General features: G+C 36.9%; 1 protein-coding gene across 4 annotated transcripts in view; it reads right to left on the bottom strand.

Annotated features, from left to right (window-relative positions):
• The window catches only part of LOC121323062 (plakophilin-4-like), a 55977-nt gene extending 34219 nt beyond the window's left edge, over nt 1-21758 (bottom strand). For 2 of the 4 annotated variants that reach the window (XM_041263787.1, XM_041263789.1), the window contains exons 1-2: nt 21616-21758; nt 2191-2318 (exon numbers count right to left, since the gene is read on the bottom strand). In XM_041263787.1, the coding sequence (XP_041119721.1) occupies nt 2191-2313 (123 nt within the window). In that variant the 5' untranslated portion in view covers nt 2314-2318; nt 21616-21758. Of the gene's footprint in view, nt 1-1022; nt 1254-2190; nt 2319-5202; nt 5305-21615 lie in introns of those variants that run through there. The other 2 variants (XM_041263788.1, XM_041263791.1) reach the window with 2 other exon arrangements.
• Between the last annotated feature and the right edge of the window lie 1103 nt (nt 21759-22861).

Here is a 22861-nt window from a genome sequence, read left to right as displayed (position 1 = left end):
GCAGGTAGTAGAGATGACCATTCTTTTTATTGACTAAACTTTATGGATAAAACTGAATGAAAACCAGTATAGTGACCTGCATCCTTGGCAAGTTTAATTTCACCGATTACACGATTACAGCTGTAAATGGATGAATAAGAGCCATCAATATCATAATAAAGAAGCCCAGCTGAATTACTAAACAGGACTTCCTTGGACAAATGTACTTTTCTCTGCAACATATATTTTGTCTGCTTTTCATAATGTTCTGTTTTCAGTTTGAAAATAGAATGAATGCGAGTGCCTATGGGACTGCTTCATGATAAAAATACAAGGATACCATTTTTTTAAACATGTTAATTATTAATTTCCACACCTAGGAGTTAAGTCATAAATACCTCTTGGCCCAAATCAGGAAGCTATTATTTGTTAACAAAAAATACAGACAAACTTAAATTAACTGGCAAGGCAAACACAGTCACGCAAGGTAAACTGAACAAAGGAAAGACATTGTAATAATTAAATGTTGCACAAAGAGCATACCGACCATTACTGGCCACCAGTAATGAACACTATGCTGTCAACTACTGGTAATTTCTATGTATTTATTCATGTATTTATTTATTGAATTAATTTTAAAGTCCTCAATAACTTGTATGTAACATGTAAAACCAAGTGCTCTTGGGTTAAAAAAACATAACTGTTTATTTATGTAGAGGCTGACCTGTTTTATGGGGTTTCTAAATGTCAGCATATACGTTGTATAAAATAAACTAATTACAAAAATAAAAAATTAAAAATAATGAGACATCAGTCCATCTGAAGTTTCCTTCACATACTTGCAACATGTCATCAGGATGTGACTATTAGTTGAGCACCTTTTTTCAATATGTCCATTCTAATGCTACAGCCTCAGAAACTGACTGGAAATTCATATATATATATATATTATATTCTATATATATATATATATATATATATATATATATATATATATATATATATAAATCTACCTCCAAACCATGCCGTTGTCATTTACTCACCCAGTTAGTAAGCATTATAAATCCCACAGCCATTGACGTGGAGGTTTACTTCAAACACTCCTTCATGTTTTACTCACAACCAGAAACAAAAAAAAAAAAACCTCCCATTGCAACACAAGTGACCTTCATCCTGTACTATACTTCCTGGAATCTTATCATCCCGACTGCACTTTAAATTGGATCGAGTTTCACTTGAAATCTCACCACAGATCCTCTATCTGCATCCACCTTCTTCTAGGAGCGACAGACTGCTCTGTTTAACCAAACAGGGATTATTTCTCGTACCATGTGGTGTTATTCCATGAAAGGAAGTTGCATCAACAGGTGCACTTCAATGGATTATTCTTCCTGTTGACTTTAGTAAACAATAGATGTTCAGGGAATGGAGTATTCCAAGATATGGCGAAAAGCCATACAGGAAGGGTGGGAAAGCAGGACTCCGCTAGACTGCTACTATAATATCCTGTAACATATATTCCAAATATTCCGTTTTGTACGGTAATGAAGGCCTCAGTGAATTTGAAATTAATTCCATTTTGTGCATTAATTTCTGTCATTTACTGGAAAGCAACAGAGCTATGCTGAAACATGAGGGAAGTAGAGTGTAGCAATCAATAAAAAAAATGAAAAGGAATAACCTTACATTGATTTTAACATTTCAGAAGGTCATTAAAGCAAATGTTACTTACAAAACAGTGAAGTTCTGAAGTCTAAGATTACAAAATTATATTTTTTAATTTTGTTAAGAAAACACATTTCCTGTAATTTTCAGTGCACAGGATCGAGGCTATTTTCACATTTTAATAATTATGCGCATGTCCTGCTACGTGAATGAAAAGCATAAAAATCCAGGAGACATTAAGCATGCACGCTACTGTTTAAGCGCTGCAACTCTACCCACACCTTGAATGCCAGTTTGATATTGTGACATGTTATTTAAGTTGAAGTGGTGGGATGAACTAAAGTAAGTCCTCCTACTTCCAATTTTTACTCTACAAATTCAGCTCAGTAATTATACAATTCAGAATAAAATAACCCTTTTCAACCTTTATATAACCTATCTAGTACGAATGAGGAAAACAGTGTTAATAAAAAACTAATTACAAGGCTCAAATGTTACATTTTTTGCTTTTCATTTTAAGACCTGGCAAGTTGTACGGTACGGTACCTGCTCCTTGACAGAAGCGAGTATGTTGGTGGCTGTGCTCTCGGGCTCCATGGTAGTGGATCCTTCTCGGATGGTCAACATCAGCCTCTCCTCCACCACTGGGTTGGGCTCAGGAGCTGGCATGCCTCCTGCAAAAGACAGAACACCACGAGCTGTTACTGCTGTACATACAGTACTACTGTTAACAGGGGAGACGAAGGAGGGTGGAATTGTGAAGCAAAACAGAACATTGAGGGCTATTCCATGGAACATTAGATCTTGAGGTCTCATATCATCTTTGGTTTGGGACCTACTGTATGCTCGAGAGCCAGGGGTAGGCAGCACCAGTTCCTGAGGACCATTCTACTACAGATTTAATAGGCACAACGAAATAATTAAGTATTTCAGGACTTCAGGGGGTATAATTGGTTCAAGGGTCTGAGCTAATGTAATTCAGCAGACAGCACAGCTGATTATAAAAGTCAATCTATTTTTTCTCTACGGATGCTCAAGCCAAATCAAAGTGAACTTTGACATGAAAATGACATACAAGCGTGAATGTCATCATAATACATTCTTCCCTCAGCACTAAAGATATGAGCTTTCAGCAGTTTCCAAAAAAAAAAAAAAAAAAAAAAAAAAATGTATGTATATATTAGTGCCGCTTTTTAAAAAATAAATAGTTCAACCACAGCAATAAATAATTGGACAAGCTTACACACTTTGTTTATGATCCTACAATTCTGCAAGTGTCATTTGATACCTAAGCTTTGTTATTTCACAGGGATGCCCCAGGGACTTGCTGATCTTTCAGAAACCTTGTCATCTAATAGATTTTAACCAGTGTTGTTCAGTAAATCTTCAACCCATCGTACCCATAAAATATAAGCATTATTAAAACACAAGTCACATATTTTAGATCTGAATCTGTTGAGATGCCAACAATACGTACTTTATATGCCAAAAACAACAAAAAAATGACAGTACATGTAAAATCTAAAGTATGACATGAAGGCATCCACTATATCCCAAGTCTCCTGGAATATGCCTCACCAGAGGGGTGCGCGATAATACCAATACACCAGTATATTGCGATATTCATTAGGCAATAGAATAACCGGTACTTGAACAATTATTTTTGGTTAAACCGATTTAGGGAAACATCGAAAATGCTGGCTATTATCTAGTGAGATAATCACTTCCTGCGAGAACTCGGAATACGAGCAGTGCTAACACAAAAAAATATATATATATATATGGCAGAAGAACACAGAGATTTTGAGCTGCTTAAATTTTGCAACACAAAATCAAATGTGAGGAATAATTTCCTAATAAAAAAAAAAAAAAATTCAAAAAAGGATGGCTGTACAGCATCAAACATGTGGTATGTTGTTTTGTCAAGGCTGAAGTAAAATATACTGGCAGAACCACCAACCTTACATATAGAGGTGTAGTCCTACATCTTAAAGTACCGGAATGCCAATTACAATACTACAAATTCAAGTTTTACTTGTACATTGAACTTGAGGTAACATTTAATAGGTAATGCATGTGTCTCGCAGGCAACTTTTAGGCTACTCCCCTTGTTCAGTACTGCCAGTTTGGCAGTTTTCCAGTCAAATTTGGCTTGTTTTGAAAGCATGAAAGCAGTTAAATGTTGTCTTTGGTGGTTTGGTTATTTTTATCATACATGTTTTTTCTATTCCTTTCGATTATGAGGTAATTTCCAGCAGAGAACTTCAAATCACCACGATGCCCTGTATAGTATATCATGTGTGGCCCCCCACCCCACCCAATATTTTTTTCCGGAGCTCTGCATCCAATAAAATTATGAATTACACAAACTCTCAGTTATTTTTTATTAGTCACCAATTTAAGAACTGTATCAGTGCAACTGCAACAGTTTTTACATATGTTTGTAAAGACTATCTGCCGACAGTTCTGGACAATGTAATTTTGCACTATATTCTGAATATCTTTTTTTTCCCCACTGGACCTAAAGTATTTGATTAGATTAAAAAAAAAAAAAAAAAACAAAACAAAACAAAAAACACAGCGGTTCTGGTACTGTAAGTTGTGAGAAAAAAAAACAACAAGCAAATAGTTTATAACAACATTACTTACCAGTATTTTTTTTTAATAAAGGTGTAGCACATATTTATGTTTTTGTAATATATATTAAATCTGAAAAGCAAGGTCAGTCGTTTATTCCAAATTCTCTACGCTGACCCATATATGAAGCAGCTTTAAACCCTCGTTTATGGCCACAGTCAGAGGATGTAGTTTTGAAAAACATGTTTAACATAAAATGAAAATAAAGATATTATTTATAATAAAAAAAAAAACCATTTAAAATCAATGTTTATAGAGAATTTAAATAGCTTTCAAACCAGCACTGTTTTTCTATTTTTCAAAATTGGGAGCACATGCACACGCTTCAGGAGGATCCAACAAAAATGAGTTCCTGGGCATTTCACATTATATTCTAATACTTTAAAATTCCACAAAAATGACAAAGTTTATATATGTAGATTTATTTTGGTAGAAAAAAAATCAATATCAGCATCATGCAGCATTGAATTCTAATATGTATCGCAATATATCGCAATATTGTCTTCATTATTGCAATATAGATCCTCAGTCCCCAACACCCACCCCTACTCACTTTACTCTACTGTAAATACATAAAAACTGATAACTGTTTTTCTATACTTACTGTAAACAGACCCCAAATCATATTTGCATGGGCAAACCTATCTTTTCAATATACAATGATGTAACTGTATCTGAAAGGTACTGTATATACTGTACGGTACACACCACAGTATGAGCTGTAGTACAAAACTGAATGTATGGAGAGCCTGTACTCAGATCAGACGTTCCTTTTGTAAATAAACTTACATTTACAGTAAATTTACTTTCTACAAGCAACCCCCGTCTCTCTCTACCAACATTTTATTTAAACACAAAAATGTATGAAACTCCATTAAATGTAATATTATCTGTCAAAAAAATATAAATTATAACTAATACCTCAGTGTTGTCAGACAGTGTTGCCCAAAAAACAGACATTCTGCAATGAGCTCAATGATACCGTGTGAAGACGCAGGGCAGCCAATGGTCCTGAATGTTTCTCCCCTCAGTCTTAAAGGAAAACAGTCACAAACCAAGCATACCGCAGTCTCATGCAGAAGACACTACTCTGTTTAAATGATCTGGTGTCTAAATTAAAAAATTGGGTCAATCCAGCTTGAAGGCGTACCGGCTGTATCTTGCTCTAGTCTGAATTTCAAATGAAAGACAATGTGTCATCACATGACATTTGATCTATTCATCTTTTGACATGTAGCCAATCAGATCTTTCAATGCAAATTATTATTAATTTTTTTTTTTTTTTAAATCATGTTATCTGCACCCAGTTGTGAATTAATAGAACATTGGTAGATAACTGTATGCAGATTCAAGGTATATAAAACCTCAAAACAATCCCTATATAGTTCCAAAACTGTGATATTTGTTATCCAAGCTAATGTTTGTGTTATAACTGCAATGCAAAATGTTATTTTTAGGGTTGCGTTTTATTTATTTATTTATTACTAATGAATTTACATCCACTAGTGTTACAGGGGAACAGGTTAGTGGTTACACTTTGGTGTACCAGATGTATTTAAAGATTATGCCTTAATCCCAGAGTTCTACTGAGGGTGGCTTGGTATAGGGATGGTATAAACTTCTGAGCATTAAAGTCACCAGGATGTGATGACAAAAAACAGAACAGAGAATTTAAACAACAACACCACATTGGTTCAGCCATCTGTGATATGTAACATCCACAAAAAGTGTATCTCTTATCTAATCAAAACCATGCATCCTGAGTGAAACTGTGTGCTGAAAATTTTGTGAGGTTCAATTTGTATTTACTGTGACCGTTTGCACTGTGTCACTTCCCTTCAGATCAATTCAATGAGAGAGGTACTATAGCAATATGCAGATTCCATTCAGGGCATCGTTTCAATTATACAGTATGTGAGAAGAACGTCAGAGGTCGATGGCCATCGAACATTCAGCTCCACAAAAAATGAAACCTTATTGAAGAGGTAAATACCTGTATAATTTGAGGACTAACATGTACTGAGAATTAAGTCAGTGACAGTTCATGGGCACAGAGTTTCACATTAGTGTTTTTGGTCTGCATTTCTTTTCTGCAAAAAAAAAGCCACCAACTCTGGCAGTCCATTTCCAGCTATCCAAGCTGCTTAGCACATTACACAAATTAAATCTAAATCCTTTGGAAAACATTCAAAAGCCCCATCTTCTTTCCCCTTGCCTACGAACAGCTATAGTATGTTTGAACCCATACACACACCCTGCCACACAACACCAAGTCACATTACTTCCTCCCACAACTGGACCTACATATTCTTTAAGAGCTATCAGGCTGGGCATTTGCCGCAGGGTAACACATTTTAAAGGACATATTTACAAGTCAATCTCTCTCTTTTGTCTCCGCGCCATTATCTCTCGCCTCTGCATCGTTATATCCCTCTCTCGTCGCTGTACTGTTGTCTCTCTCTTTTGTCTCTGTACAGTTCTCTCTCTCTCTCATCTCTGTACTGTTATCTCTCTCTCTCTTGTCTCTGTACCGTTCTCTCTCGCCTCTGCATCGTTATATCCCTCTCTCTTGTCGCTGTACCGTTCTCTTTCTCTCTTTTGTCTCTGTAATGTTATCTCTCTCTCATCTCTGTACCGTTCTCTCTCTTTTGTCTCTGTACCGTTATCTCTCTCGTCTCTTGTCTCAGTACTGTTATCTCTCTCTCTCTCTCATCTCTGTACTGTTATCTCTCTCGACTCTGTACTGTTATCTCTCTCTCTTGTCTCTCTACTGTTATCTCTCTCTCGTCTCTCTACTGTTATCTCTCACTCTCGTCTCTCTACTGTTATCTCTCTCTTTTGTCTCTGTACCGTTATCTCTCTCTCATTTCTGTACCGTTATCTCTCTCTCATCTCTGTACTGTTATCTCTCTCTCTCTTGTCTCTGTACCGTTATATCTCTTGTCTCTGCACCGTTCTCTCGCCTCTGCATCGTTATATCCCTCTCTCTTGTCGCTGTACCGTTCTCTCTCTCTCTTTTGTCTCTGTAATGTTATCTCTCTCTCATCTCTGTACCGTTCTCTTTTGTCTCTGTACCGTTATCTCACTCGTCTCTCGTCTCTCTACTGTTATCTCTCTCGTCTCTCTACTGTTATCTCTCTCTCTCGTCTCTCTACTGTTATCTCTCTCTTGTCTCTCTACTGTTATCTCTCTCTTGTCTCTGTACTGTTATCTCTCTCTTCTCTGTACTGTTATATCTCTCTCTCTCTTGTCTCTGTACTGTTATCTCTCTCTCTCGTCTCTGTACTGTTATCTCTCTCTCGTCTCTGTACTGTTATCTCTCTCTCTCTTGTCTCTGTACCGTTCTCTCTTGTCTCCTTACCGTTCTCTCTCTCTCTCTTGCCTCTGTACCATTCTCTCTTGCCTCTGCATCGTTATATCTCTCTTTTGTCTCTATACAGTTGTTATCTCTCGTCTCTGTACCGTTACCTCTCTCTCTTGTCTCTGCACTGTTATCTCTCTTGTCTCTGTACTGTTATCTCTGTTGTCTCTGCACCGTTATCTCTCGTCTCTGTACTGTTATCTTGCTGCTGTCTCTGTACTGTTATCTCTGTACCGTTACCTCCCTCTTGTCTCTACCGTTAGCTCGCTGCTGTCTCTGCACCATTATCTCTCTTGCCTCTGTACTGTTATCTCGCTGTTGTCTCTGTACTGTTATCTCTCTCTTGTCTCTGTACTGTTATCTCGCTGTTGTCTCTGTACTGTTATCTCGCTGTTGTCTCTGTACTGTTATCTCTCTCTTGTCTCTGTACTGTTATCTCTCTCTTGTCTCTGTACTGTTATCTCGCTGTTGTCTCTGTACTGTTATCTCTCTCTTGTCTCTGTACTGTTATCTCGCTGTTGTCTCTGTACTGTTCTCTCTCTCGCCTCTGTACTGTTATCTCTCTCTCTCTTGTCTCTGTACCGTTCTCTCTTGTCTCCTTACCGTTCTCTCTCTCTCTCTCTCTTGCCTCTGTACCATTCTCTCTTGCCTCTGCATCGTTATATCTCTCTTTTGTCTCTATACAGTTCTCTTTCTCTCTTTTGTCTCTGTAATGTTATCTCTCTCTCATCTCTGTACCGTTCTCTCTCTTTTGTCTCTGTACCGTTATCTCTCTCGTCTCTTGTCTCAGTACTGTTATCTCTCTCTCTCTCTCATCTCTGTACTGTTATCTCTCTCGACTCTGTACTGTTATCTCTCTCTCTTGTCTCTCTACTGTTATCTCTCTCTCGTCTCTCTACTGTTATCTCTCTCTCTCGTCTCTCTACTGTTATCTCTCTCTTTTGTCTCTGTACCGTTATCTCTCTCTCATTTCTGTACCGTTATCTCTCTCTCATCTCTGTACTGTTATCTCTCTCTTGTCTCTGTACCGTTATATCTCTTGTCTCTGCACCGTTCTCTCGCCTCTGCATCGTTATATCTCTCTCTTGTCGCTGTACCGTTCTCTCTCTCTCTTTTGTCTCTGTAATGTTATCTCTCTCTCATCTCTGTACCGTTCTCTTTTGTCTCTGTACCGTTATCTCACTCGTCTCTCGTCTCTCTACTGTTATCTCTCTCGTCTCTCTACTGTTATCTCTCTCTTTCGTCTCTCTACTGTTATCTCTCTCTTCTCTACTGTTATCTCTGTACTTATCTCTCTCTTGTTACTGTTATCTCTCTCTTGTCTCTGTACTGTTATCTCTCTCTTGCCTCTGTACTGTTATCTCTCTCTCTCTCTTGTCTCTGTACTGTTATCTCTCTCTCTCGTCTCTGTACTGTTATCTCTCTCTCTCTTGTCTCTGTACCGTTCTCTCTTGTCTCCTTACCGTTCTCTCTCTCTCTCTTGCCTCTGTACCATTCTCTCTTGCCTCTGCATCGTTATATCTCTCTTTTGTCTCTATACAGTTGTTATCTCTCGTCTCTGTACCGTTACCTCTCTCTCTTGTCTCTGCACTGTTATCTCTCTTGTCTCTGTACTGTTATCTTGCTGTTGTCTCTGCACCGTTATCTCTCGTCTCTGTACTGTTATCTTGCTGCTGTCTCTGTACTGTTATCTCTGTACCGTTACCTCCCTCTTGTCTCTACCGTTAGCTCGCTGCTGTCTCTGCACCATTATCTCTCTTGCCTCTGTACTGTTATCTCGCTGTTGTCTCTGTACTGTTATCTCTCTCTTGTCTCTGTACTGTTATCTCGCTGTTGTCTCTGTACTGTTATCTCTCTCTTGTCTCTGTACTGTTATCTCTCTCTTGTCTCTGTACTGTTATCTCGCTTTGTCTCTGTACTGTTATCTCTCTCTCTGTACTGTTATCTCGCTGTTGTCTCTGTACTGTTATCTCGCTGTTGTCTCTGTACTGTTATCTCTCTCTTGTCTCTGTACTGTTATCTCGCTGTTGTCTCTGTACTGTTATCTCTCTCTTGTCTCTGTACTGTTATCTCTCTCTTGTCTCTGTACTGTTATCTCGCTGTTGTCTCCGTACTGTTATCTCTCTCTTGTCTCTGTACTGTTATCTCGCTGTTGTCTCTGTACTGTTCTCTCTCTCTCGCGCCTCTGTACTGTTATCTCTCTCTCTCTTGTCTCTGTACTGTTATCTCGCTGCTGTCAATGTACCGTTACCGTTGATGAAGGGGCTACAGGTTCAGGGTTGGGGTCAATTCCTGTTTTTCAATTCCTTTTTAATATCAATTCCTAATTCCAATTCCTTCGTAGTAATTGGAATTGATATTTTAGAGACATAATTGTTGTGATCCTTCAACTGCTTTCATTTGAAGCCAAATTAATTGACTAAGTGACTTCAATTTATGTAATTTGTTTCCACTGTGAGAAGCTCATTAGCAGAATACTGCAATTTTAATCAATGATGTGTTGGAATGGATTAAAAGGGAATGGGAATTTGTGTAAAACACTTATTGGTGGCAGTACAACACTGGATTGGAATGTAAGCAAAGACTCATTCAAAACTAGTCTGGGTAAGCATATTATTCAAAATAACAAAAATGTAAAGTCATCAGATTTTGCAGGCTTTTCAAGAGATTGCTATGGTTTTTCATACCTCTTATTAGCACAAGCAATATTATACATGCACCTCCCACCCCTATAAGCAATATTATCTCTTTTATATTGTTGCAGAGCTTTTGGTGTATACTGTATATATATATATAAAAAGAAAACAGAAAACATATCTTGAACACGGAAAGCTGGGACCTGTGAATGCAGTGAATGTTAAATTAGGCAATAGAACGGATATGAAATCCTTGGTTTGCACACCTTAACTAGTTTTCAGCAAAAAAAGATTAAAAAAAAATATTCACAGTGTGTTTTTCCAAGGGCCTCTGATGCTAGATTTCTCAATAATGGTGCAGGGCTGTAACTGCAACACTAGATCTCCTGGGGGGTACGTCTTTCACTGGAGATTTCTCTTTACTGTGCCCAGTTCAGTGTCAAACGTGAAAACATTCAGACAAGTGCAGGCCAATCCATCTTCACCTGGAAACAAAACCATTTAAAAGAGATCCTCTGCTTATGTTCCAGCAAGGCTTGTGAACAGAAAATGATTCATTTGCTTTTAGTTTGAATCGCCCTAAAAAAATATCCATGAATGTTTCCAACCAGAGAAGCAGTTTACCTCCAACACTTACTGTAACTGAAACAGATACCCACTGAACATGAACTCACAGGGATCAGCGGGAGGAACAAACACACACCGCAAATAAACTGTCAATTAAACATAGCAGCTTACAAGCTAATAGTACTTTAGCTTGTGCCTTGGTATGTTTGATAAATACTATACAAGTGCAAGAATAACATCTGTTTCTATATCTGACTATTTTAATATAGTGAACCAGAACCATCTTGCAGTACTGTTCACATAAGGAGATATATATGACAATGAGGGACAGCCGAAGCACAGTCATGAATGACATATAAATAGGGTACTTTTTTATTGTTGGCACATTTTAAGCAAGCTGCATTTATGCTACAGTGTTACTATAACTTTTTCACAGAAAGTACTGTAGGACGCCTGCTGTAGCTTTTATACCTCAATGCTATAAGCTTTAGAGTTCCACTCAACAGATACACTTGCTGTACCGTAAATCAGTACATCTAACCAATGTAAAGTGCCTGCTCCCTTGAGAGTTAGGAAAAAGAAAAACATTTCACTGTTCTGATTTCCACTAGATTCAGACTGTTAATGGGGTTTAATAACTGTTGATCAGGGTTTAAAGTTAAGATGTAGATACAGTAGATATAAAATAGGACATGCTCATACCCCTGGCAGCTTTGCTTTATCTAAAGACGGCTTATATCAAAGACCAATCATGCCAGTAAGAACTGCATTATTTTAGCCGAGTAGGCTGCATGTTTATCAATAATGTACACTTACAAATTGATTATGTAATGTTGGATTTAAGTGTAACTGCAGTAACTGTAGCAACATTTAAAGTCAAGTGCTTCTGTACAACAGTGCACATACTCCAGCTCAAGGATGTCTTATTCATTCAGTGCAATTCAGTCACATTTTTATGGGTGAATATCTTTTTTTATTTAATCTATTTGCACCCTGCCACCTCTTCCAACTGAACAGCTACCATTTCTGCTACCATTTCATCCAGTGTAATCATGAAAACAGAATCTGAAATAACAATATTTACTGGTATGCAGGTTAAACACATTACACACAAGGACAGCAACAATATCATCTTAACTTAAATTGTACCTTTCACTTAATCATTTCTAGATTTTTGAAATGATGCATTGTCTTTCACTGGCAAATCCTTTTGCCTACATTAAAAACACAAGCGGGAAAACGACTTTTTTCTTGCTACTTGGTCGGAGCTCTTAAAAAATGACAGGTGTCATGGCAACAGTCCCGTGCACTAGAGTCTGCACTGCCAATAATGTGAAAATAGAAAAACCCAGAACCTTGATCACACACTAAGGTTTTAAGAAAAACATGCTGTACTCTTAATTTACAATGTTTTTAAATTGTGGTTCAACACTGTCAGAAGATGCTGTGCTTTGCCTTTAATATTCAAAATGCAATCTATAAAATACCAGTAAGGTTGCATTTCCCCCCACAATATTATATCATTACTGTAACCCTACTGTACCTCTACAATCACCTCCACTATACTTTAACTTGCATGTTCCAAAAGGTAATATTTCTAATGTATCCATAATCAGAAAATCTACAACAAACCAGATCCTAGCAGTTCAGCTACCAAGCACGTCTCATAGCTCATTAACACTCCACTCTACTGCATGCACGTCATCACTAATTGATGTCTCCCCAAACTACATTTAAGTCCTAAACTATCCTCCATTAGAATCATAAAATGCAACGCCCAATGCACGAAGCAGTTACCAATAGTTTTGTAAAGTTCTCCGACAGGGTTTTCTTTTTTTGTCCTACTCAATAACTACCCACTGAACTCATCCAACATACATCATTATCCATTACAGCATATTTTTGTTATTTCCCCCCTTTACTTTAATAAAAATAAATAAATAAAAAAGATTAACTGGGGTATTGCTGGAATTTAAATGTATAAATTACCCCACACCCCCACGTGTGGTACGATATTATGCATGATATTACTGTCATGTGGTAGCATTTATGCAAACCTCTCTTGACCTTAACCCAAAGAATAATGCTCCTCTTCAGTCAAAAATTACACAGATGCTGCACTGTTTCTGAATTTTAAAAAGGGAGCACTGCTACACAGGAAATGTATGCAGTCACGTCTACTAGAGCAAAATGGACCTCATCCAGTTGTAAAGCACTACAGTATATAAAAGGTAGTATGACATTTATCCTCCAAATGAAACATACACACACTACTCAGATTGTTTTGATATTGCATGCGAGAGTACCTGGAAGTGTTTAGGAAGAATCCCAAAGTATCACCTCTCATTACTTAAGTTACGGGTCTAAAATTAGGTGGGGGTTGCCTGTGATGGATGAAAACAAGCACTGAAAAGGGGCCGTGTTTGAGAGGTCAGATCTTGCAAAAAGTTCAAGAAACCTTCTTCATACTTGCCGTACACACAGAACCATTTATGTAATTCAATAATATGTCAACAAATTACCTGATAATGCAGCGGAGGCAAATGTAGAAAAAAAAGTAATGACGCCAATAAAAATACATTATTTTACTTGCAAGAACTCCTTAAACCTATGTAGTTTCTTCAGGTTATCTAACAGACTATATATGCATTGTCAGTGTCACAAAGCAGTTGGTTACTCACCCCAGAACTCGAAAGGGATAGCAGATACACATAAGCCCATGCTAAATATACTGTTAACTGGTCTAGGTAAACTGCTTTCCCTTTAAGGTTGCCTGGATCCCTTTAAACAGATAAATCAATTAAAAGACCTAGAAAAATTGATTTCTGGGTGGATAACCTATAATAAGCCTCATCTGTTAAGAGCGGATTTGGCAGATTGCTCACATTGTTGGCACATCATTACTTTATCATACTGTATTATTTAAAAAATCTCAAATGACTCACTCAAACTGCCCTGGAAAGACCTGTCAGTGTTGCCATTAACCACAAGAGATGGATACAAATACAATTTTGCCAAACTGTGTGCAATACTGTAGACACTATACAGTAGTTTAGCAGATAATATTTGACATGGAAACGTGTCTCTCGATTATCTGTGGTCTAGATGCATGTAAACATTTCTCAATTGATTATTTCTAACCAAATACCATTAGCGAGTAGACAAAGCTTGCCATTTTCCAGATTTACATAGCTTTAAATCAGCTCTCCCTTTTGAGTTCTGAGGTGCTAAAGGGATGCCATGTCTGTCCTTGTGTCCACTTTGGGGGCTCTTAACTCAGTAAGCACTTGCCCTGTGATAGTCTTTGCTGATGTTATGTAACCTGGAAAAACTAGGAGGCATTGACCACAATGGTTCAGGAGTTTACCAATAAAATATAGCACTTTTTTTTCTATGCTTGGAAGCACTTGCTGTGTACAGTTGTACAAGGACAAAGTAGAGATGGGACAACATGCACAACAGAGTGGTTCCCAAATTGAGGGTCCACAACATTGCCTTAGGGGGGCCTCAACACAGTCAGAAATATTCTCCAGTCCCAGATGTCAAAGCAATGTTCCCTGCACGAGGGATCATGTCATTTACAGGAACACTGCTTCTACCTACACATCAGCTCAACTGTACATTAATAATCTTCATTTCCAATGCCCGTGCTAAGAGCATGAATCATTACACAACAAAAAGGGATTACAAGATGAAAGTGTTACATATTTGAAAATCGTATTATACTATATTATGAGGAAATATCCAACTTGCAAGTTCTGTTACTGGGCAAAACATATCAAGATCAAAAGAATACAATTTTATTCTACAAGTTCAGTATCACCCTGGTATATGACATTTGGAAGGACTTGCTGTATAACCTTAGGTGGTGTATTTATTACAATTAAAAACTTGATATACCGTACAGCATAACAAAATAAAAGAGTTATCTTCTTTCTAAAAGACAAATCACTCCTGCCAACAACAGCAAGCTTCAAGTAAAGTGCAGCTGCACGATAACATGTAACCAGGGTTTATACTGTAAGCATGAAGACCAATGGATACAAGACATTCTTCAAAACATACTCTGGAGAACCCCCCCCCCCCGAAAAAAAACCATTAGTACAGTCATAAACATACGCATTTTAAATTTCAAATCAGAGTAAAATAAATAAATAAATAAATCCCAACAGTAAAACTGTATTTCATGCTTTTTACAGACAGGCAGCAATCAATGTCATTTCTTAGCAGGCTCCAGTGGCTCTGAGTTCTCTGCTGCTCATATGTATAGTAAACAGAGATTGGAGAGAGACTGTTCCTGCTACCACTCCCACTTAACAATAGTACAGCACTGCAGTGTTCTCCGGGTATTAAAAACGCATGCTAAACCAGACAGCCCACTACAGTATCTGTAAAAGTATGTGTGTGTGTGTGTGTGTGTGTGTGTGTGTGTGTGTGTGTGTGTGTGTGTGTGTGTGAGAGTGTGAGAGAGTGTGAAGGATCTTATTAAAATTGAGACACTTAAAGTGAGCAACCACAGTACATCTGTATTTATTTATCCTTACCATTAAAAATATTTCTTATGAGATAGTCCACCATTACCTCATACAGTACTGTACAATACAGTACCCCTATCCATTATTTATGTTCACCGTCTAGACTCAAAGAATGCAGAAGACATGTTTGATTTTTTATTTTTTATTTTTAATAAAATCGAGAACATAAACTCCAAGGCAATTTACCTTTGTGACAAAATTACAAAATAATCTTAGCATTGAATCCAACCAGAAAGTAGTCAAATAAAAGCTACACATTTTTGTCCTGATCGTATGGGTTGAATTTCCTGTAATGTTATGATAAATCAAATTATAAAGTTTTTCAACCACTTTCAAATTAAACAAGACACAGTAGACATTTAGAAAGTCTGTCTTAGATTTACATTGCAGCTGTTAGACCCGTAAAATACAGTCCCTCGGTGTTCCTGGACCCCGAGATTCGTATTTTCATTCTGAAAAATCCATTGTCTGGTTCATTTTCAAGTGCTGACATGCTTGTTGTTAAGCATTAACCCTGTGTTACCCAGGATCCGAACAACATTGTAATCTGAATCCCATTCAAGGGTTTATCAGCTAACACAGCAAGATATTAGTTTTAAAGCTTCTGTAGAATTTTCAATCAAAAGACAGTATCTGTATTTAATTGGAAATGCACTCTTAAATGGAAAAAATACCGTCAAGCCGAAACACAAACAAATAACATTATTATTCAAAGTGAAGAGAGTCATGTAAAAACTAGCACAGAACTGGTAACAAAAATACCATTCACAACTACAGTACTTCCACTATAAGCCAGTCCTTTACATTGACTGGGACTTCGTTGTACCAATAACTGCAAAGCCTGGTGGTACAGCAAAGTACTCTACTAATTGATTTCAGTGTTGTATTTGTCATTTGTGCAAAAGCAAGCATAAAATAGCTGCTGGTAATGTTTAAAGGGATAAAGACTCAATTTAATCAAAAGTAAAATTTATACATGTGTACTTACATATTTTACCACTGGAAAGCCTGTGGTTAACCCTTTTTTCCTATTATGATTTAGAGATCAAATATTCATGGTGGTAAAAGACAAAAACCCAACACTGTGCCTCTCTGCATAAACAAGAAATAGGAACATTCTGGTAAGAGGGCTGCATCTCCTAAAACAGATCATACAAATACTCAGGCTGTACTGTATAAATTCAACTCTCTGCATATATCTACAGTAACTAAAACACACAACAGTTACAGTAGCCTATTTACATAGTACGTAACTGTTAATTAAAACGCTAAAACGCTTAATTCAAACCCTAACCAATGCATCCACGTCTTATCAAATTGCAAGTATGGAAATAAGACTCCTACTGCATATCAATTCAAACCATTCCAGCTTTTACTTAGAACTTGATTAGCCATGATGTATTCACACAGTGTATGTAGGTAACAAGAGTGCCTTGTAAAGATCAAAGCCAAACCAGGCATCGATGAAACAGCTATGTAATGGGAGCCTGATCTCCATCCCTGAATATTATCAACAAGAATGAAGTCAAATAAACCACTAGCAAGACATCCCGGATATATAACCACTCTGGGTATGAATGGGGACAGTGACACTGGCTGACACTGGCAACTATCAGGGTTGGCTTGTATAGTACAACAGCTATGGGATTATAATTCAGAAGAAAGGCACACGATCACAAACAGCTCACTTGTTTTAGTATGAAAGACCCATTATTGTTTTTACTTTAGTTTGTATTTCTACTTTAAAGCAAATGTAGCTATCTGTGAACAACTGTGCTGTACACAAAAAAAGGTTTTAAAAGCCAACAGGACACGGATAAGTGGTTATACTGCAGACAGTCCTTTCCCCACACATGTATTGCAGTTTTTTAAAACTCTTAGCTAGTTTATCAACACTATCGGGGACAGACGCACAGTAATGAATCAACAGTAAGGTTCTTCTCTAGTCGGTTAGAACATTTATATACAAATTAAAAAAACATTTTCACAATAATAAATCTGTTGCTGGGCTGTATTGTGTCTGGATTAACTCCCACGAACTATTTCCTAATAGCTGTACATGGTGTGAAGACCTATGAGGAATGCTGATACCACGGTCGACCAATTTCTCCACTAGTGACAACCATAACGTTATTTTCATCAGCACAAAAAAAAAAAAAAAAAATAGTGAATGCTACATGATTTACTTGTGTTGTTGGTGCTCTGCAAAGAAAAAATAAATAGTAGAGTGGAGGCATTGTGTATGTTGTATTTTAAAAATACAGTGTAATAATAAAACAATTTAAAAAATCTGACGAATAGCACATTGCATTTGCTGCCCTGGATACAATTCAAACCACGTCCAGGTCAGGGTGGGGTATGGCTGAGAATTCATTCTCTTGTTTTCATCACACCTTGTTGCAAGGGTGCACCCTATGACTAATGTGCATTGTGTTTTTTCCTGCCTCAAGAAGCACTGACAACCAGGGTGACTGCTAGTTAAGACAAACAATGGTTTTGAATGATAAAAAAAAAAAAAAAGTGAATCAAATATTTTAGACCTGTATCTAACTTAGTACTGCAACCACATTATGTACAAGTACTGTAGCTATTTTTATATTTTCATTTTACAATTTTAACAACTGCAAACTGTCATTCAATTTCATCAATGTTAGGAAAAAAAAAAAAAAAAGCCCACATACACATTCAATAGATGTGCTCTCTGTCACAGCCAAGTTGGAGCTTGAATGAATGAATGAATGCATTCTGGACAAAGGAAGGGTCTAGTAACCAAGACAAAACCCCACAAAGCATTATATCAGTGAAAATCACATTATTCTTTAGACTAAAATAGCACACTTTGCACATTATTTTAAACAAGTAGCTGAATTAATATGATATCACACAGATCCACCCCTTATTTAGCTGGTGGGCATAGTCAGTACCTAATCGTGTCAAATCATATGCACTATTTCTGGATATTATAATAAAGCACAATATCTAGTAAACACGGACAAAGTAAATCAGTATCACATTTGATTAACAGCTGTAATACAACAGTTCTTATCTATTCTTACAGTATCTTTGTATAAATGTTTGATTGTGGTTTTAATTCATTTGATTCAAGATCGACCTACAAACCAACAGAATAACCCACATCAACCACCTCTCTGGTTATCCCTAAATAAGCTGTAAAAATAAACGCTGGATACAACCTAGGTAGGAGGATTAAATAAACCACATCACTTACTCAATATATTGAGAGTAGGTACTAATAATACGGCTGGACATTCAAGTTCGTATTGGATGCTAATAGGGGTAAACAGTAGGTGGCTAGACTCCACCAAGGCTTTCCTCAGCCCTGTGGTAAGGAGGTTATACTGAAAAAGCAAAGAACAGTCAAACACTGAAAAGCACAGGTTGTAGCCAACCCTACTTCCTTAGAAACTTAACTTCATTGCAGGTTGAATTAGGTGTCTCAGCTCTTAATGCTGTCAATATTCTTTCTTTTAGATTTTCAGGATCAAATTTAAAAAGCAGCCCAAACATTCTTGGAGTGCACAGCTATACGGAAAGCAATGTTTCTGCTTCGAACTTGCAGGGAGAACTCTATTACTTTTACAACTGAACACGCCTCCGTGTTCCTGAATTTTTAAAAATGAAATAAACACGTTCTTCTCTGTTCAGTTAAGCAAGTTCAAAGCCATGTATCACATACATCTTTAAAAGGAAAAAAAAACATAACAGGGCTATCATGTCCTTATTGACGAAGAGAACTCATAATCACACAGCAAGTTTGTTTTTAATCCTGTGCACATTTCAAATAGTGTTTTCTATAAACACAACTAGTAAGAATTGAAGTGGTTCACATCACCACTGTGCCAACCAGTCTGGGATCACTGATAATAGATAATGATAACTAGTAATCAAAAAATACTTAGAACTCCTAAATATGTGGCATTATTTTAATAACAGGTTAGTGATAAATGGTGGGCTTGATGCATGCCTAGACCATTTCCCAACCATCATTTAAACTGTACATTTTCCAGTGCACTACTACTTATACACTCCAAATGATCAAAGCGAATGAGGGGAAAAAAAATATATATATTTTTCCTTATCAAAACACAGCCACCCTTACCAAAATGCCTATGCTGCTCTAACCGTTTACAAAACACAAACACGCCACTTCTTGCTTTGGTTTCAACAATGCAGCCAAATCTCACTGAGGCCACAATATAAAGTGCCAGCAGCTAAAGACGAGAGAACCTGACTCGGTTATGTTTTCTACTACTTGCAGGCATGCAAAGCACAGACCCACTGTGATACAGATAACAAATACTACCCAGTCAATCTGGCCCAGCCCTTTGTGGTTGCATTTTTATCATTATCGATGTGTAGCATTTTATTTTACATTTCTCACTGGTAGTGTAAAGTAGATATCTTCAAATACAACTCCATGCAAATCAAAACTGAAATACTGTAGATTGCCATAGTGGTTGCTGCTCTGTGATCTGTGCAAAGGCACAATTCTTCCAGTTGCCTAATCAATTATGAAATCATAGCTACTGTAACAGTGTGCATTCTGCCTGGCTGGATAAAACTGTGTCTTGTTATCCCAGTACAGGTATTTTAAATCACCAATAATCCAAACTCCTGAATACTGAAGTACCACAAACAATATGTTATTAAAGTTAGTGCAACTAATTAGGTTTCAAAGACAGAACTACTGCAGGAACACCACAAGTCATGATAAATCTCAATACACAGACCCAATATGATAAGGCAAAAATCTGAAGTGATTGTTTAAATGTAGTCTTGTGAAATGTGATTGTTCAAGAGTAGCACTGTGTATAAGGTGACACTGAAAACATATTACCATACAATGAGGTAAATAAATAAATAAATACATAAATAAATAGGGAAGGGCAGATTTGATTAACAGCTCTTCAAATCTTACAGCCAGTATCGGGAGTTATATATTACAGAGATATGTCGACTTTATTCTAGAACAAACTTACAAAAAAAAAAAAAAAAAAAAAAAAAAAAAGTTTATTTTAGATAGATTGACACACAGATAAAAAAAATAATAATGAAAAAAAAACCCACAAAGTTTGTAATCGTGGGGTCTCTGTCCTTAGTTATGATGTGCAGTTACATGCAATCTGATAACTCTTCTCTTTCGTTGTTATGTTAAGTGGGTTCCCTGCTGGGGTGCTGTGTTGTTTCAGATGGAAATCGACACGCCCAGCAATTCTGCAGCAGCACCAGATAACTTTTTTTTTTTTTTTTTTTTTTTTTTTTTAAAGCCCTTGCTGGTCGTTGTCTATGCTGGCAGTCGGTCCCTGTCTGGGTGCTCTTTATTGTTGTTATAGATTTAAATCGAAACGCCCAGTATTTATTCTGCAGCAAAATAATTTATTTTAATTTGCACACCTAAAAATTAATAGACAGCCGAAAACACGCTTTATTTATTTATTTATTTACTTTTTACATTTCTTCAGTACATTTATTGTTGATTCTAGTACCACCGCACTGGATCGATTCAAATAACAACAGTGCAAACTGTGTGACGCTAACAAAAACAGACTTCACTGTAGTTCTGTTAGATCTGGTAATCAGAAAAAAATGTTTTTTTCAATTCTGTGTTTGAAAAAAAAAAAAATCTAGTTCAGCGTTTAGCACCCATGAAGAAAACGATGTAGTATGTGCTAGTGTCCCCCAATGGTAAGCGTGTTTTGTTTTTTCTTTTCCTTTGGGCATTCTTCAGATTCCTACACAGCACACACCTGCCTATTCATTCAGCCACACCGCAAACACTACAGACTGATGACCCCAGGCATATGTCAGTGTAATCAGACCTAAACAGCGATAACGTAACTTGATCCACTTTATACAATCGATATCAATGTGCTTATTTGTGCAGCACTCGTTTATATTCCTATGTGATACAGTTGTGCAAGACGAGACGTGCATTGAAAATGTTCGGTTAGGTGTAAACAAGTCACAAGGTAAAGATTACTTTGTATCGCATAATCAATAATCGACACGAGCGTTCCATTCGATTGTTTCAGATGTATTTTAAAAGGACGGCATGCTATGTAACTTATCACATTTTTGTTGCTATTCAAAACATTTTAATTATGCAAAACAAAAACAAAAAACACAAGAAACACCCGAGTTTAGTAGTACAGAGTACTACATATGCACACTAGATGAATCAGTTTTAATGCGCTTTGCATGGATAAATACTTACTGTGAGGAGGAGGGGTAAGCCAGCCCGTACGTTCTGAAGAAGGGAGACATCTAAAGGATTACATTTAATAATAATACAAATGACTAAGACCCACTCGTATAACCAGGCTCGTCTCTAGAGTGTGAAGCGAGTTCTCTTCTCTCTTCTCCTGTGCCTGTACAAGATTGCATGACGTCACTACACAGTAGCTTTCTTGGTCAGGGTTCCATTGGGCAAACGCCCAAAAGGTGGGAATATCATTGGAGCGCTCTACTGTTAAACAGTCCAATTAAAACGGAGTGTAGGTTACCGTGGTTACAAATGTTGTCACCTCTCAGACTGCTAAAGAAGAAAGACAGGTAGTTAACTGGGTTAGGTTAGGTAACTAATGTTTGTTAAAACTGGTATAAAGAACTGCTTTGGGCCAGATATAATATACTATATCAACACGCTGGCGTTTACAGAACAAAACAACTCGTATTTGTTGTGTTTTCTTAGAGGCAGAGATGTATTCCCCAGAATCTAATTATCCATGTAAAAGATGCATTATTTAGACAGACTTAAACTACCCATTCTGTATTTACATGTCCTTGAAAAATACTACAGGTTCCTTTCGTTATTTATTTAATGTAATCTCAGAACAAAACTGAACTAAAACGCAAGTTTAACATATCTCTATGTCTAAATTCAAACACGTTTAATGCTCTCTCTCTCTCTCTCTCTCTATCTATATACATATATATATATATATATATATATATATATATATATATATAGAGAGAGAGAGAGAGAGAGAGAGAGAGAGAGAGAGAGAGAGAGAGAGGAGAGAGAGAGAGAGAGAGAGAGAGTTGAGGAAATGTTAAGTTAGAATTAATATGGATGCTGTTTTACCTAGATAATGAGACTTGGTCAAAACAGGCTTCTCATTCCCTTCTGTTATCTCTGTTCAGCTGCTACAGGCGTTTTTCTTGGCTCGTTCCTTTCTTTTTAAACGGGTCCATGGATAGATTGCACATCCTATGCATCATAAATCACTTAGAAGACCCGAGAATAAAACTTGAAACGCATGGGAGATTATTTATTTATTTATTTATTTATTTATTTGTCGGACGCCTTTATCTAATTCGCCTTTATCCAAGTCAACTTACAGGGCAGTAAATGCTAACAATGGAAGCTTAATATTTAAATACAAATAATGATAATATAAAACAATTCTAATAATAATAATACAAAGCTACATACTGTACTCCCAAACTAAAGTATAAAT

The sequence above is a fragment of the Polyodon spathula genome, chromosome 11 (genome assembly GCF_017654505.1).
Source record: "Polyodon spathula isolate WHYD16114869_AA chromosome 11, ASM1765450v1, whole genome shotgun sequence".
Taxonomy (NCBI): Eukaryota; Metazoa; Chordata; class Actinopteri; order Acipenseriformes; family Polyodontidae; genus Polyodon; species Polyodon spathula.
Note: the sequence above shows the minus strand (reverse complement) of the source record. Positions and strands in the feature narration are given on the sequence as shown.